Source organism: Aplysia californica, unplaced genomic scaffold, assembly GCF_000002075.1.
Source record: "Aplysia californica isolate F4 #8 unplaced genomic scaffold, AplCal3.0 scaffold00026, whole genome shotgun sequence".
NCBI classification, from domain to species: domain Eukaryota; kingdom Metazoa; phylum Mollusca; class Gastropoda; order Aplysiida; family Aplysiidae; genus Aplysia; species Aplysia californica.
The window spans coordinates 412,663-430,093 of NW_004797296.1; the positions used below are offsets into that span (position 1 = coordinate 412,663).

At 39.9% G+C, this 17,431-nt stretch overlaps 2 protein-coding genes across 8 annotated transcripts in view; one reads left to right on the plus strand and one right to left on the minus strand.

Annotated features, from left to right (window-relative positions):
- Nucleotides 1-481: 481 nt before the first annotated feature.
- LOC101848407 (trafficking protein particle complex subunit 2) lies at nucleotides 482-15,887 on the minus strand. 2 transcript variants are annotated; one of them, XM_005091121.3, is made up of 5 exons: nucleotides 15,691-15,887; nucleotides 8,265-8,363; nucleotides 5,857-6,004; nucleotides 3,594-3,679; nucleotides 482-887 (listed from the first exon to the last, which is right to left on the minus strand). In XM_005091121.3, exons 2-5 carry the CDS (start codon nucleotides 8,355-8,357, stop codon nucleotides 789-791), a joined length of 426 nt encoding a protein of 141 aa, XP_005091178.1. In that variant the 5' UTR covers nucleotides 8,358-8,363; nucleotides 15,691-15,887; the 3' UTR covers nucleotides 482-788. The 2 variants fall into 2 exon arrangements, with proteins under 2 accessions (XP_005091178.1, XP_005091179.1); XM_005091122.3 differs by having other exon boundaries at nucleotides 15,765-15,865.
- Nucleotides 15,888-16,124: 237 nt separating this feature from the next.
- LOC101849024 (pericentriolar material 1 protein) overlaps nucleotides 16,125-17,431 on the plus strand; it is a 55,442-nt gene continuing 54,135 nt past the window's right edge. For all 6 annotated transcript variants that reach the window (XM_005091124.3, XM_005091128.3, XM_035973094.1 and 3 more), the window contains exon 1: nucleotides 16,125-16,265. The gene's annotated coding sequence lies outside the window, so the exon portion shown is untranslated. The remainder of the gene's footprint in view (nucleotides 16,266-17,431) is intronic.

The following is a 17,431-nucleotide window of genomic DNA, read 5'->3' on the forward strand; positions in this document are numbered from 1 at the left end:
GTGGTGGAGTGGGGGACAACACAGCGGGCGAGTTAGCCTAGAGCCAGAGCCCCTTTTTTCTGATCCCCAACGCCGAGCTGTCAACATTGCTAGTGCTACAGAAATAATCCGGATTTGATTTTTGATCAAGTAAGACCTAGAGATCATGTTCAACAAAATCATTATGATACAGGGGAAATACAAAAAGGAATAAACAGAACACCAAACTCATAGATTAGACCTACTTTACTATTTCCCTTAAATTTATTACTGAATCCCTTACAACGAGAATCCTGCTATAACGGAAATTTCGCACTGGTCCCATCCCTCTCGTTATAACAGAATTCCACTGTACTAAAATGTATATTAATAACATTAACATAACACATTTACTGGTCTCTATCAACTTAACTTGCAGTTCATGTAGACGAACAGATATCCAACACAAGTATTCCAGGCGTAGAACATCATTTGAGATAGATCTACTGACAAGTCACAGACATTTTTCTTTTTTTCCAGCTACTGAATAATGATAGACAAGCCCAGACACAGATGTTTATAATGAATTGCTCATAGATCTGTGGAACTAAACGTTGCTATGTGCCAGGTCCAACACTGCGACACAACTTGTTGCTCACATTGCAAACAAGGAACACTTCAACTCAATTAAATTGAAGGTCGGGCCCGATGACTGCTAAATCTGAGGATCACTACATTGACACTACTCTTGGAGCATACAGAATGGAATGAAAAATGACATTTATGTAACATACATTATACACACATCATACAATGAAAGAAGAAATTTGCTATCCTGTCAAGTACTTCCTTCCAAAAAACTGTGACTTCTTGTCAAATGATGCAGATTTGATCTGGGTGTTGATTTCATAGAACGGATTCATGGCAAACTGAAACATTTAAGAGGACAATATTAATATATTTACTCATTAAAATTTTATTTACATAGCCTTTTTCCATTTAAAAGGAAGTGCTCAATGCCCTTTACAATAATACAGAGTATACAAGCACAATACAGTGGAACTCGGATTCAACGAGATGAGATAGATTCCCCGTTTTTTTCTTCTTTAAAATCAATAAAAATAACCCGGATTCAATGAGCACTTAAATCAGCGAGCTCGGATTCAACGAGGTCGCTTCCTGGGTGAACACGCCCGCAGACGTGGCTTCCTTCATTATTCTACCAGAACGAACTTGATCTATTCCCGGAAACCATCCATTGCACCTGCATCGTGAACCATTATTCACTTAGCCGATTGCAAGCGACCAATCAGCTGCCTTTTTTTCATACAAACACATGCGGTGTTGGCACGTGCACAAGTCTTCTCGAGCGTGTGTCGGGGTCGGATGGGCGACCTGCACATGTGTGGCTGTGTGGGTGTGTCGGGGAGTGGGGAGGCACCAGTGGTCCGGGCGTTGAACGTCGCAGATACTTAGGCGTCAGTCTTTTACCCCCTCGGCCACTGATCATTATTACAATGATAAGCTACTCTTGACATAAATCTACGTAATGAATTGTGCGTCGGTCTATGGAATCAAAAGTTGCCGTAGGCTAGACTCTACACAGCAACACAACTTTTTGGTAAACAATCGAGATGGCACTGGCGGGTGCTTTTGAACGAATCGGTCTTTTTTTTTACACAGCTCATAATATGCAGGCATTTCAGGGACTACTTGTGACTTCTCTTTATACATTACTAGCTCAGTGCCTGTAATTATCTACACAAAACCTCGTGTTTGCTATAACACTCAGATTCAACGAGATTTTAGGGCAGGCCCGGTGACCTCGTTGAATCCAAGCTCCACAGTACTAATAGCGATGATTGCCCTCTCTCTCTCTCTATTCTGTGTCTTTCTCCTTCTCCCACACAAAAATTGCACACAAAAATATTGATTATGACACACAGTCACTTAAGGGAATGCCACAGCGCAGGCTGAAAACAGATGACTTTGTTACAAAACCAATATATGAGTCAAGGACTTTTTCTCTGAAATAAAAAGCAGACAGGAATTGACAAGATGACTTTTTATTTCAAGCAATTTTAAAATCAGTTGAGACAAACTGGATGGGCAAAAAAACATCCTTCCACAGAGCTGAGGTTCAGAGGTTGCGGTTTGGCCCACTTGTTGTATCATGACAAAATAAAAACTGACCCTGAAAATTTTCCTCTAATAATACTACTAGGGAGAAGAGATTGATATGACAATATGATTTAGAAATTACTCTAGTTTGACAGCGGGTTGACAACTTTATTTTTCCAGCTATACCACAGATTTCCAAAAAAGTTGCACATAATTGTTTTGCAGAGGCCAGTTTTTATCCGAGTCCCATTTTGGGACAGGCAACAGTACTTGTGATATAATGCAATAGAATGACTAACTATCATCTAATCATTATGATAAGGCCTATTTGCTACAGTGGAACTCGGATTCAACGAGCTTGGTTTCAACGAGAACTCGGATTCAACGAGATGAGATAGATTCCCCGTTTTTTTTCTTCTTTAAAATCAATAAAAATAACCCGGATTCAACGAGCACTTAAATCAGCGAGCTCGGATTCAACAAGGTCGCTTCCAGAGTGAACAACCCCCGCAGATGTGGCTTCTCTCATTTTTCTCCCAGAACGAACTTTATCTCAGCTATTCCCGGAAACCATCCATTGCACCTGCATCGTGAACCATTATTCACTTAGCCGATTGCATGCAACCAATCAGCGGCCTCTTTTTAAACCAACACATGAGTTGTTGGCACGTGCACGCGTCTACTCTGGCATGTGTCTGGGTCAGATGGGTGACCTGTACACGTGTGGCTGTGTGTGCGTATCGGGGAGGGGGGGGCACTAGCGGTCCGGGCGTTGAGCGTCGCAGATACAAACATTTCACAGTGTTTTTCCCCCCTCTGCAACTAATCATTATTACAATGATAAGCTACTCTTGGCGTAGATCTACATAATAAATTGTGCGCTGGTCTATGGAATCAAAAGTTGCCGTATGCTAGGCTCTTCACAGCGACACAACTTTTTGGTAAACAATCGAGATGACACAGGCGTGTGCATTTGATAATTGAACGAATCGTTCTTTTTTTTTTTACACAGCTCATAATATGCACGCATTTCAGGCACTACTTGTGACTTCTCTTTATTCATTACTTGCTCAGTGCCTGTAATTATCTATACAAAACCTCATGTTTGCCATAACGAACACTCGGATTCAACGAGATTTTAGGCCAGGCCCGGCGACCTCGCTGAATCAGAGTTCCACTGTACCATCAGTGTGATCAAGAAGTACATAAACTAAAAGTAAGATATCACAAGGTGAATTGTGCTGAAGTTGATTCTCATGCAAGGACCCTCAATGATGAAAACAAAAATCTAGTTTTTCATTTCATTTGCTGTTTCTCAAGTGCAAAAATCAGCAAACTGTACCCACTAAAAAACTTTGTACTCAAAGACAGAAAGATCAACGTGAAAGAAATAAATGGATAGTAGTAGAGTAGCTATCATATTATGGTTGTCATCAATTTCTTTGTTCCTGGCAAAGAGAGAAAAATTAAAGTCTGTAACTAAGAAAAATAATGTATAAAATATGTCAACTTACCTTCACATAAGTTTCATACACTTCAGTGAAGAAATTCTTTATTCCATCTTCATTTTTCACGTCATGGAGCATGAGAAATCTCATTCCTGGGTTACAGTCAAGGACAACAGCAACTGTTTCATTTTACTCTGAGCTTCATAACTAATATGCTAACATTTGAAAGAAGCATATCTTTGGAGAAACCTGTGGATATTCTGGCACAGCATTAAACTCAAAATGATATAACAATGTGCTTAATGCAATCAAAATAATGCAGAGACCATCTTCCTGAGACAGGGATGAGATTTGTTATGAGGAGAGAATACTATTGTCCAGGCTGGTTGACTTTAAAAAAAAGAAAGAATCCTGACAAAGAAGTAAAAAAGGGATCATAAAAGAGTGACTGATGCTGACTAGTAGAAAGACAACAAACTGTCTTGCGACACCCTAGAGGACAAATACAGAGACATGCCAATAAAAGACTGGAATAAATGTCTTTCATTGTGCACTCAACATGGATGAGGGTATAGTATTATAATCAACAGTAATGTAAGTAATTACTACAGTTGGGGATGATCACAAAGGGTCTTTTTAAGGTAAGTACCAAATCATGATCAATCACCAAGACCTGCATGAATTTGTGTACTGAACTCCGTTCAAGATATCATTTCAAAGGCTGCACACATAACTATAACACTTGACATAATGGGCATGGGTTGCAGAGTTATGGTCCTTTTTCATTTTTAAAAAATTGCATTTTGCTATCACAAAAACTCTGTTAAAAATTACTCCAAATTGGCCGAAAATTTAACATGAAAAATCGTCATAACTTTCTAACTAATAGTAATAAAGATATCAACACCATTTAAACTGTTTTAACTCACTTGCGACTGGGCCCTTTCACCAGTCACAAGCGTTGAAGACTGGCGTTTTTGGGGGTATTTCAATAAATCACCACAACTCTCAGAATTACCCTATTGTAATTATTTTTTGACACAGTAAAGTAACATTCAAGCTTAATCTAATACAAAAAACTAAAGTTGTCTAAGTTTAATACTTTAATTTGTATGATTTTTTAAAAATTGGCATGAATTTGATTTTCCAAAAAATTTCCAGAGACGTGACAAGTGGAATGAAATTCACTACAACAACAAAAATAAAAGTTCAAAGTGTTCTGGTTTGATTTGTATACATGTGCGAGTGTTTGGTGAATATATAAAAGCTGGTCTGTGCATTGATTCAGACCCATACACTGAAAATACATAGACAGATGTACGGCACGGCGTTGTGATTTCGTTGCGCGAAAAACAACACCGGTACTAGTGCTAGATCTAGCCCTAGAACTACGACTCGGGCCGTGTTCAGGTACATATCCAGGATCCTAACTATTAGACACATCATATTCTGAGACACTAAAACTAGTAAAACGTACAGAAGTATAGAAAACGGCAAAATTATGTGATTCTGGTTCATGCGACTTCTTCGACCGTTACTACGACGCGACTGTCGGATTACTATGAGCTGTATAGAAAAAAACAAAGCGCGAGTTACGGTCTGTTCAACCCCAGTTGGGGTCACTGTCCTTCACCTTCAATAACTTAAAAACTACCGGCCCCAGAGATACGAAACGAAGTCTAAGTAGCTCAGGCTTGGCCAAACAAGGGTACGAGGCGGGTCTCGCGATCCGTGCGTGATTTGTAGAGCGAAAAAAAAATTCCAAAGTTGGTCATGCAGGGCTCGTGTGACCCGTCGCGAGCGTCGCGGCGGGGGTCACGCAACTGTTGTGTGACCCGTCTGAAGTGAGTTAATACCATGAAGGCAAGAGTTTTCAAATGAAGGTATCCCAGAGCACATTAGAGAGTTTTGAAATATTTTCACTAAACTGCTTTTTAATTTAATGTGCCATAACCTGGGATGAAAATCTTGCCCAAATACCCATGCAGTTCAATGTCTTCATTAATACTGTGCAGTCAGTTGGAGAGTGGATACACCATAATATCTGCTGATAAGACACACCTCATGGAAGAATGAGAGTTATTTACCCGTCCAATCAGGATCCCACTTTTTCAGGTTTTTCTTTATCACGTGGTATGAAAAACAACACTACTATGAAGTCCTAACAATCAATTGTGTTGCAGTAGAAGACGTAAAACTCAATGAAACTCAAACTTCTCTAAAAACACTATCCAGAAAAAGATGTGCTTGATATTAATCAAATCAAACGAGAAAACAAAGATCAGGTTCGTCAGAAATTACTTGGAACTGCAGTCATCAAAAAGGATACGCCCTGCAGTGACAAAAGCTGAGACAAACCACTCATTGAATCTATCCACTATCTTGAGGTACATGTTGTTGGTCGACCACATCTGTTCATCTACCAGATCCAAAGCTGCATGGGCAATGAACTGGTTCAAGTGTCTGTGGTCATCTCGCTGCAAAAAAATCAAGATCATTGAAATTTATAAATGTTACTGTTGAGTGCATTTTGTTCGCCATTTCTAGACAAGATTTATCATACTCATACACTTACGATTATTTTTATTTGCAATCAGAATAGCAGATTTGTCATTTATGTGAAAAAATATGCAAATTATTCTACAATTAAACTGAGTGTCATCAATCTCCCATTGCAAATTAAAATATTTCTGGAAAGTGGGAATACTGCAAGTACATTGAAGCATGGACATTAATGGTGTCCATACAGAATTATAAAATTCATTTATTTTTTCGGTAAGTGTTTTACAGCACTTGCAACGGCATAAAGTCAGGACATATTCAGCATTTCCAGTTTTGTAATAATTAATTTTGAATTTTGCACTGAGAAGGCTAGTTGATAGATCTTACCTACCCTATGATCAAGGGTGAGGCTGAAAGACAGCAGTGAGAAGGAGTCAAGGAGTAGCAGTAGAAAGGCAGCAGAAAGAGTCGGGAGCCCAGAGGAGGGAGCAAAAAAAAGAGTAGGGGGGGGGGGGACAGAAAGTAGAGACGAAAGCAGACGACATCATGATCAGAGAGCAGGGAAGGAGGGAGAAAATTCTTTAGAGAAGAAAATTTTCAGTCACTGTCAAATTTCGAACTCCGGACCTATTGAATGAGAGGCGAACACCATACCTCTAGACCACGATTCGAGAGCCCCCATAAATTCAAGATCTCATTTCAAGAAAACATGAAACTCACACATTTTACTTCTTAAAACAATGAATCGAGGAGAAAAACATCTTGGACTTGGAGTAACTTAATTAATAAAAAGGGTTGAATTAATCTCACGGTTTTTACAGTAGTCTCCGCCTAAACGCACGGTGCTCGGGAGGGCTCCTTAGCGTGTGTTTATATGGAGCGTGCGTTTACATGAACCTTAGCTAAGGGGAGGAAGGGACGCAGTCATCTCAATTCCTTATTACTCTAGTGACCTCCCTTGGACGAGGGGGTCATTTTGGCAGATAATGTGACGACACGTGACCGTTTTGTGAAGGATACCCCGACAGGGATTAAGAATACAAAGGCGTTGAGTGGGGGGGGGGGGGAAGAAAGACAAACTCAATGTAATGAATATGCACTATAAACGTCGGGAACAGATAGCCTAGAGGAAACTGTTGGTCATAGTCATAGAGTCGATGGACCGGCCACGTGGCTTTCCAAGCGACCACCCCCGACCGTAAATTCATGCAGAATCATCCTCGAGAAACATTTTCTCTTGTGATTCGTTGAACAAGTACGTTATAAGTTCTTCGAGTACAGCTGATTAGGCTTATTAGGCTAATCTTTAAAATCCTATAGAGGCCTGTCTAGTGTTTTATGGCATTCGCGCGTGTCGCGCATCAGGCCTAGCTTTAACTAAACATTACATGCAGTCACCCAAACACCAGTCAGAAACCTTCTCTCAAAGATACATTTCCAGTGACCCATCAAAAAACATTTCAGTTCCCCCCAACCCCCCCTCCCAACATTTAACCGACCAGCCCTAGATCGAGACCTATGTGTCAGTGGAAAGTAGGGTGTGTAAACACAGTCCATTACTCTCTTTGTACAACAAAAGGGGCACTCTCACCAAACATCCGGTTTTCTAGTAAATTCTGGGCTTGTCTTATGCAGGCTGTGCAGGTTGTCGTGAAAATTTCCCCTTGCCAAGCTTAATTTGTCGGGGTGTTTCGCGGATCGAAGCGTGCGTTTAGAGGGAGTGACCGCGCGTTTGTACGTCTAAATTACATCGTAAAAAAACCGTCAGATGACGAAAGCGTGCGTTTAAGCGGAGCGTGCTTTTGTATGGCTTGCGTTTAGGCGGAGACTACTGTATTTAGTCCAAGATGGAATTTTCATAATTTCAGGGTTTTTTCAGAGAGTGCATATTTCTATTGATTCGTACTATTTATTCTTAAAAAAGGGCATCACAGACATGTCAATAAATTTATTTGGGATACTACAACAAGTACAAGGGAAGACAAGAATTCAAATCTATGATTTCAAAAGTATTTACCGGTTTTATCATTTAGTCTCAATTTGACCTCTGATCAAGAAAATTTCTCAACATGATTCCTGGGTCTATCCCAGAAAATTTATCTATCTTTTGAGAATTATTCTAACTAAATTTGGTTCTTACTTGTACAACTCTACCAAGTGAGTGGTTCTGTAGACGTTACAGCTTGCTACTGTAAAATACCACAAAGACAAGAACACACTACAAGAACTGCTTACCTTCTCACTTGGTTTATTTGGAGGTGAGAACTCCATTTCGTATACTGGGTTGTCATGGTGGCCAACGATAACAAAATAGTAGTTTCCAGCCATGTTTCACTGGAAGAAAGAGAACAATAAAGACTATTTCTAGATGTAGCCTACATTTACTTCAGCCTAGCATTTGGAAGTACGACAGAAGTCTTTAATCAGACTTTGACTTCATTAGAAGGAGCACAACAGTTAATAAAGGCTATATTCTTGGAACAGTTAGAATTTGGACCTTCCTTCTCACCACCTCTATGCAAATAAAAGACAAGTGCAAAAACAATCAAAAATCAAATTTCTCCCTACATCCTAATATTTCACTTTTTCCATGTCAAGCACCAGGATATCGAAAGCAGAGAAGGCTTTCTCTCTATACAGTTGTAGTCTATAATTCGCTGTGATTACTAGACGAGCCAGAATCACGTGAAATTAGTGAACAAACTCAGTGTAGCCTAGTGAGTGTAGGAGAATAAGGGAGTCCGGGGGGTATATAAACAGACGCGAAGGTTGAACCGGCTTTCCGAGCCACGACTTAAATCAAGGCTGAGCAGGGATCGACGCTACTGGTGGGTCAACGCAGTGGATGGAGCTCCGGACCTGCAAGACCCACACACATCGTTCCCCGCTCGAAACAGTGAGTATTGAAAACAACGTAGATAGACTAACGAGTAGAATCTAGGATTAGATAGCACTTATCATCACGTTACAACAGTCTAGCACGTGCATTGTTACTTTAGTACATTTGGTTATGAATTTCGTTATGTGTGAATTTCAGGCTACATCAAGGGAAGTAGACAAAGTGTAACAATTTTGTCAAAATTTGCCATGAATGCCCTCATGATGTAAGTTGGATTTCTTAGTTCCACAGAGTCGGGTTTTTGACAGTTTAAAAAAATTCACTTCTGCTAGAATCACCTATTTTTTCCCCATTATAATTATAACTTGTTGCTTTGTAGTTTTTTATGTAGTGAAGAAGCATGCACATTCTGGTTTTGTCCCCAAGGGCTTTTTTACCTACAAAGTAGATCTAGTCCTTTACTTTTCCTTTTCCAATTTAGGCCTGGTTAAAGTTCAATAGTAGCTTACCTTGATCTGTGAGTATAATTTTTCTTTTTTAATTTTAGGTTCAGGAGAAGAAAAAAAAACCCTTCCGGTACAAAGATTCGATGCCAGACTTGGAAGCACTGAACATTAGAGAACGTAGACAGCTTGTGTATACGTTCTCTAGGCTTAACGTTAGAGAACGTAGACATTACCCCTTTCTAATTAGAACGCTGAAGCCTAGCTCAGGCGACATCATGTGCGATAGCAAAATATAAAGTGCACGCAGAGAAATATTTTTAGGCATTGTATGACGAATGGCGACACAGCGGACAGGAAATTGATCTAGATCTTGCACCGTCTTGTTATTATTATACAAGCGTCTTTTGACTTCTTGCTCAAACTCAAATAATTAGGCCTATAATTATGAGAGATGAACAAGACTACTTTTGTGCAAACAATGTCAGAAACAACTGTTAGATCTAGATCTAGATCTAGATGTACCCAATACTGATCGGAATTTAAGACATCATGCAAAAAAAGGAGTCAAATCCTAGGAGGTTATAATCAAGAAACAAGTAAAGCTTCCACAATTCAGGCAGAACTACAATATTATTTATTGTTGTGTAGAAACGATGGCTACTAGATCTAGAATCTAGATCTTTCTAGATGTAGTACAGTCCATGCCGGCTTTAAGCATGGTCATCGGGAAACAGTTTTAAAAGCGTGCTTAAAATGCCGAAGCGTGCTTGAGTGCGAAGTACACATAATCAAGAGTGCTATTTCCCTTTGGTTGAAAGTAGGCCAGTAGTGGTCCCACAAAAGTGTGCACACTGTTATTTTCACCCGCCATGGTAGTTTTTCTTTGCTTATTTTGTTTTGTGGTCGAAAGGGAAATGAAAACTTAATTTAGACCGCCAGTCACGATACAGCACACTAGGCCTACACGGTACACACTGCCTGTGCGTACCACTGGCCGCTGTGCCACATTCATCACCGCCTTCATCCCACCTCACGCGAGATACATAGCCTACATCAAGATTAATGGATAGCGAGGGTCAAAGGTGAAATCACAGCCAGCCTCCCTTTCTCGTCTCCCCGACTCTCTTTGTATTTTTTTTTTTGGTCTGTGTGTAGCTTTGCCCGAGGCTAAATCCTATGTTCACACACACGGCTGTGAGCATCTCTCTGCCTTCCTCTCCTTGTGTGTGAGTGTGTGTCTCCCTCCATCACTTGCACTCTTTGTGTTTCTCTTAACGCAGTGGCTATTTTTACGGCGAGCCGTAAAGATAGCCTCTCAGGCTATTTTTACCGCGTGCCGTAAAGATAGCCTCCCAGTGAGTCCCAGGCTTTTTTTACGGCGATCCTCGAAAAGCGACCCTACTCCGCCTCTCATGTACGCGACATGCCTCAATGTATTAGATCTAGGCCTATAGGGGTTGTTCAAAATATAAACTTACACCTCAGAGGGGAAAGGGTGTCTTTGGCTTCTGTAAGAAAAGTGTAAGATTGGGTGGGGAGGTTAACCAAATATGACACTTCTGTGAGATGAACGTTTTGCTCATGACTGGGAAGAAAAGGTAAAAGAAAAAGTGGATAAATGCCAGTAACAAGACCCAGATCTGCATGGTCACTGCAGATCCCCGTTGTTTTTATTTTTTATTTTTTGGGTTTTTTTTAGGGGGGGGTTACAAATAATTTTGAAATTATGATGAAAATTCTGTAGGTGGATATCTAATTTCTTAATGTTTCTTTGTAACTTTGCAACTGTTTTGTTGATCTTTTAATGTCTTGATGTCTTTTATTTGTAAGGCATGTACCTATTGCATTGACAACAGTCTCAATGTCTTCCACATATATGCGTTTCTTTTTAGTCCATATGGTTTGATTAAATTGTATTAACTGAAATGATATTTGTTTTACAAGCTAGTTAAAAAAAGCCACGTATAGTACAGGTATCTTAAAAATAATAATGGAAGTTGAAGATCGGAAAAAGAACTAATATTAAATTGGTGTAGGTGGGGGTTGGAGGCAAATGTGAGAAAAGTGGTATTGGGTTTTGTGTTTTAAAAAAGTCCCCAAAAGTGTAAGATTATATTTGAACAGCCCCTTAGGTTTTCCATTTCCTCCTCTTCACCGTCATTCTATACTCTTCTTCATCTTCCTTCTCCCTTCCTCCACCACCACTTCTTCCTTCTTCTCCCCACCGTCATCATTCACCCTCTCTTTATCATCACCACCACCATCACCTCCTCGTCACTATCATTACCATCATCACTGCCACTGCCAGCATCATCATCTCATTCACTGACATCACTACATGTACCACACCCACAAGAAGAGCGGCCATTTTGGAGTTAACACTTTTCGCCTTGGGAATGCCTTTAAAATGTTCCTCCTTCCTTATAATTTGCACTGAGCAGATTTTTGATAGAGGTGTAAATCTTTTTTCTTCTGTGTTCACAATGATTAATTTATTAATTATTGTGATTCAATTTCAGGGTACAGGAACACATATATTTTTTTACATTCAAATATCAAAATTTTGCTCAGTACGATTGACCATAGTATCTGTATCTACCATTCCACCAATTTTCATGCAATTTTGTTAGAGAGTAAGAAGCCTTCGGTTTTTTAAAATATTGTTTGTTTTGCATGTTGCTGCTGTTTCCATTCCATGGCAACTTTCATATTTTCCGACTTATCAAAATTTACTTTCTTCATTATTTCTTATGCCCGTATAATTTTTTCTCCTAAATATGAATCGGGAAAAGAATCATCCTTGGGGTTAGCTGTTCCCCGTAAAAATGGACAGTAATAATATTAGCACAACAGAAAACAAAACACAAAAACTTAAAAAATGCGATCTATTTTATTATTTGAAAGAATCCCACAACAACAAGGTCCTAGTAAAGAACATAAAAACATTGAATTGTTTAAGTCCAGAATAAAGACTATAATTTATGAATATACTAATAATAGAGGATATTTAATTATAGTGCCTTACTCTCGGTTTTAACCAGCTCAAAGTATGTTACATTAGTTTAGTCATTTAGTAAAATGTAGTATAAAATAACAAATAAGGTAGTAGCCTACAAGGCCTACAAGCCAAGACGGAATTTATAAGACTGAAAAACGTGTTCTACGTCATCAGTTTGTGACCGCCGTAAAAAGGACATTTCAGTTAATTGGCCTACAATTTAATCAAACCATATGAACTAGAAAGAACGCATATATATCATGTGGAAGACATTGAGACTGTTGTCAATGCAATAGGTGCGTGCCTTACAAATAAAAGACATCAAGACACTAAAAGATCAACAAAACAGTTGCAAAGTTACAAAGAAACATTAAGAAATTAGACATCCACCTACAGAATTTTCATCATAATTTCAAAATCATTTGTAACCCCCCCTCTCAAAAAAACCAAAACAAAACAACAACGGGGATCTGCAGTGATCATGCAGATCTGGGTCTTGTTTGTCACTGGCATTTATCCACTTTTTCTTTTACCTTTTCTTCCCAGTCATGAGCAAAACGTTCATCTCACCTCCCCACCCAATCTTACACTTTTCTTACAGAAGCCAAAGACACCCTTTCCCCTCTGAGGTGTAAGTTTATATTTTGAACGGCCCCTATAGGCCTAGATCTAATACATTGAGGCATGTCGCGTACATGAGAGGCGGAGTAGGGTCGCTTTTTGAGGATCGCCGAAAAAATAGCCTGGGACTCACTGGGAGGCTATCATTACGGCACGCGGTAAAAATAGCCTCAGAGGCTATCTTTACGGCTCGCCCTAAAAATAGCCACTGTGTTTAAAAAAATGGTCAGTCTAGACCTCATATTAAGAATAAGTACGGCTAGCCTCTTCCTAATTTTATAGCAAAAATTCGGTAAGAGCTGTTTAGCGTGCTTGAGTCCGAAATGTGCTTTATGCCGGTGTGGTAAAAGCCAGCATGGACTGTACTGGCGTTTCAAATAGCGTGGGAGCTATATTCAGAACGCTGCGTTTCAGTTAGCATGGGAGCTAATTAGATCTAGAACGCAGCGATGCAAATAATCGCGCCTCTGCCCTATCATTAGTATTAGTATTAGGTAGGAGTTAGGCCTAGAAATCTAGATCTAGTCTTCTAGATCTATTATACTTTGACTTAACTCATTCGCTACGCTGAGCCGTGGGGGGCGGCGCGGCTAGAGTGCTGTCAGTACGCAAAGCCGCCCCCGGCGGCTCGAGAACCGACGTTCAATTTTAGCTTGGTTTCTATTCCAATCCACATACCCATGTTAAAATAAAGGTCATAATATAAAGTTGACTTCCGGGTCAAGTGTTTCCACCGAAAATCGGAAGTTTTGATTCAGTTTTGAAACAGGATTTCGAAGTTTATGCGACATTGTTTTATCGCGAAGCCAAAATTATAGCCAGACACCAGTCTTTGTACTTTTACACAACAAAATGTATCATTATTTTGCTCACTAAAGAAGTGTAGGACTCTCTTATAATATTGATACTACTGGACTCAAATTGCCAGTGCACTGTAATTGAGAAATCAATATTTTTGAGTGCTAGATCTAGGCCTAGATCTAGATTCTAAATAGTCAAAATATTTTTTTTCTCCCCAAAATCACTACTTTTTGGTGAATTTACTCAAAAAGTACCACCCAAGACATGTATAGGTTTATTCCAAATGCAATTCTGAATAATTCCATATAAGATACGAGTGTTTTATTCTGTTTGGGATCCTTTTTTCAAAATTATATTAAAATTTATTTTTTTTCAATATCGGAGGTTACGATCCAAATGTACAAATATTATGGAATGTATGTAAATAACCGCTCATTTTTCAATATTCTCCTGTTCTATATACAGTTATGGTTATTTTGATGTATAATTTGACTAGATTTCTAGGTGCAAACATATTTTTTGAGTTTCATCTGAGATTATAAATTTTTTTTCAAATTTTATCCGCAACCAATCACAATTGTGTTGCATAATCGCCTCTTACAGGAACCAAAGTTGAAAAATATTCAAATAAACATTACAGATGTATTCTACAAGGGAGTGTGGTATTTTTTTACTTTCCCTCCCGTCTCACACTCAGCTACCAGTTGTCTATTTTCTACTATAAATATTGATGCGCTGAACACGAGAATATCAACTTCATTTCCGTCGCAAATTAATAGTTTTTGAAATATTTCATTGTTTTTTACAGAGATAGACATGCTTTGGACCAATGGGGGGGTTCCAGGGGGGCCTGCCCCACTGGGGTAAAAGAAAATCTGGGGGGTTACAGGGGGGAATGCCCCCCTGTTTTTACACCCATAGTTTGATATTTTACAGTTAGATTTGAAATTGTCTTGAAAATAATTGATTTGCGACAGTTTTAGTGGCTTTATGTGTGATCTGCAGCAAACAGTACAGCAGTTTGACCCCTGAAACAGTGCATCTATGTGCGGGAGTGAAAGTAAAAATTTACCGGGAGTGTATACAGACCCGGTAACCGGGAACAAAGTCACAAAGTATACAGACCCGGTAAGGGAACTCTTTTGTGATTTCGGAGAGTTTCGAGCGCCCTCTTGGCTCAGGGTAGACCTAGGTTCTTCTAGATCTATGGTCTAGATCTAGATCTAGGCAGACAAACTTAAATCTTTGATCTAGTTTCGCGGCTAGCCTAGATCTAAATGAAGAGTGCGGATGTCTTTTCAATGAACGATCGTTTTTGTTATAATTTCAATCGAGCAGCCCTCCCCTCTCTCTCTTTCTCTCTCCTCTGTGTAACCCTCGCCTTCTCTTTTTCTTTGTTTGTCTCTGTCTTTCTTTGTCCCCACCTATTTCCCACTCTATCTTTCTCTCGTTCCCTCCTGCCAACTGGGGCATGTCATATATATACACATTTTGCTAGCACCCCCCTTCTCTCTCTCTCTCTCTCTCTCTCACACACACAGACGATTTCTACCGGGTCTGGGGGCTGAAACTTCCAGAAATCACAAAAGAGTTCCTCTACCGGGTCTAGAAATCTATATACTTCGTGACTTTGTTCCCGGTTACCGGGTCTGTATACACTTCGATTCTACAAACCATACTGAAAATGTTGTATAAAGGCTAATATGTTGATATTTATTTGAATTTATGGCCCCCAAGACCTGTGAACTGCGCACTAGATCTAGATTCTATATCTATATATCTAGATCTAGATTAGATCTAGATCTAGATTCTAGATCTAGATATAGTATAGTATAGATATAGAAATCTAGTCATCATCTCATTTCGCCCTCCCGAAAGAAATTCGTCTACAAGCCGAAAATAATACGTAGCGAATGAGTTAATATATCTAGATTAGATCTTGATTTTCTGGTTCACCTTTAACTTCAACTCTACGAGGGGCACAACCACGAGGTAGGCTAAAATGAGCACAGAGTTGCGGTCAAAATCACCGTCAAAGGACAAAGTTTTCCTCCCACTATTCGTCGACCATAGGACAAGGCTTGGCCAAGCAGCAGAGCGAGCACAACAAAAAAGCGGAAGTAGTATGACGATAAGAAACTGAAAGTAGGAAAAATTATAAATTGCGAAGGAAGTTATTCACTAGGCCTATGTAGTCCTCAAGGTGCACTACATTTTGACATTACGCGTAACTAAGGTATTCGCTTTGATAAATCGACAAAAAATATGATACGCCTTGATGAATACCAAACCAGTAGCATTTTTAGTTTTGTTAAAACATTTACTATTAGAATTATTTTTGGTAATTGTATTTAGTCTTCATAAGTCTGTCAACAGTTTCATGAGAAAAATAAACCATCGGAAATTAAACCGCCAGCGTCGAAAATGGCTACTTGTGGAGCATGAGCAGTCGACAAATTTCTTCACTTCTGACCGGCATTCTCAAATAGACTGTACAAAGTGCTTTGCATTTTATTGTTAACGGAATTAAGGTTTGTTTTCAAACAGAGCAAGGATATTATACACTTTCATTGTTCCAACTTTATTTGACATTTCACAATTTTGATCATGTTTGTGCCTGTTGCACTGTTGCAGTGGTTGTCGTTGTGTAGTGCAGTGTAGAGAGGAGGCTGTACTGTACTGTGTAGTGTAGTGTAGTGTAGGACTGCAGAGTGTTGATGAGTGGTAGATCTAGACTCTAGATGATAGATCTCTAGATTCTAGATCTAGAGTCTAGATCTAGGCCTAGATCTAGATCTACATCTAGAATCTAGATCTAGATTAGGGCCTTTTTTAACATTAGCAGACCACCAGCCACTGGCCCTGAATCCCCCCTCCTCCACCCCTACCACCCGTCCCACCCACCCCACTCTCTCGCACAATAGGGCCTGCTGTGAGTGGTCCGGTATTCTTCAATCTTCCCTATCATGCTATTGTTTATATGTGTGTGTGTGAGTGTCTTTAAATTATTGTTGCCAGGGGGGCTAGCCCCCCTGAAACCCCCCCATTGATATTAAACACGACAGTCCGCTCATGTTATAGTTAGTTATTGTTTCGTATTTTTGGGTGTTTTTTAAATTATAGTTTCCAGGGGGGCAAGCCCCCCTGAACACCCCCACCCCACTGTTGGTATGATACACGGTGGTCCACCAAAGTTAAATCCCCTGCCCACTCTCAACCACCACCACCTCTCGCTCACCTCGCCTCGCCAGTCGCCGCTGACTTCGCTGTGCGTGCGCGAAGTCGCCCGCGGAACTACCTTTTGTCCGCACGCAGAGTACTATGAGTGTGTAGTTAGGCTAGGCGTGCGTAGTAATCACTGGCCGAGACGGGTGGTCCGGTAAAGTACAATCCAGCCCCCCTACGTTCTAGGGCAGGGTGCGCTGGGTGATGAGAATAGTGCAGGCTAGTCTTTTGGCTATTCTCACCCGGTGCGTGTTCACTGTTATAGCCTAGATCTAGGCCAACAAATTTTGCGTTCACCCTAAACCACAGAATTCTACACTGTGATAACAGAAAAATTGTAGAATTCTGTGCCGTGAACAAACGTTCTATTACAACTGTAGCCTACTAAAAGCGTACAATTTTGTATGTGGGCAGTGGAGAGAGAGAGAGAGAAAGAGACAGAGAGAGGAGTAGCGTGAGAACTTCCGGTGTA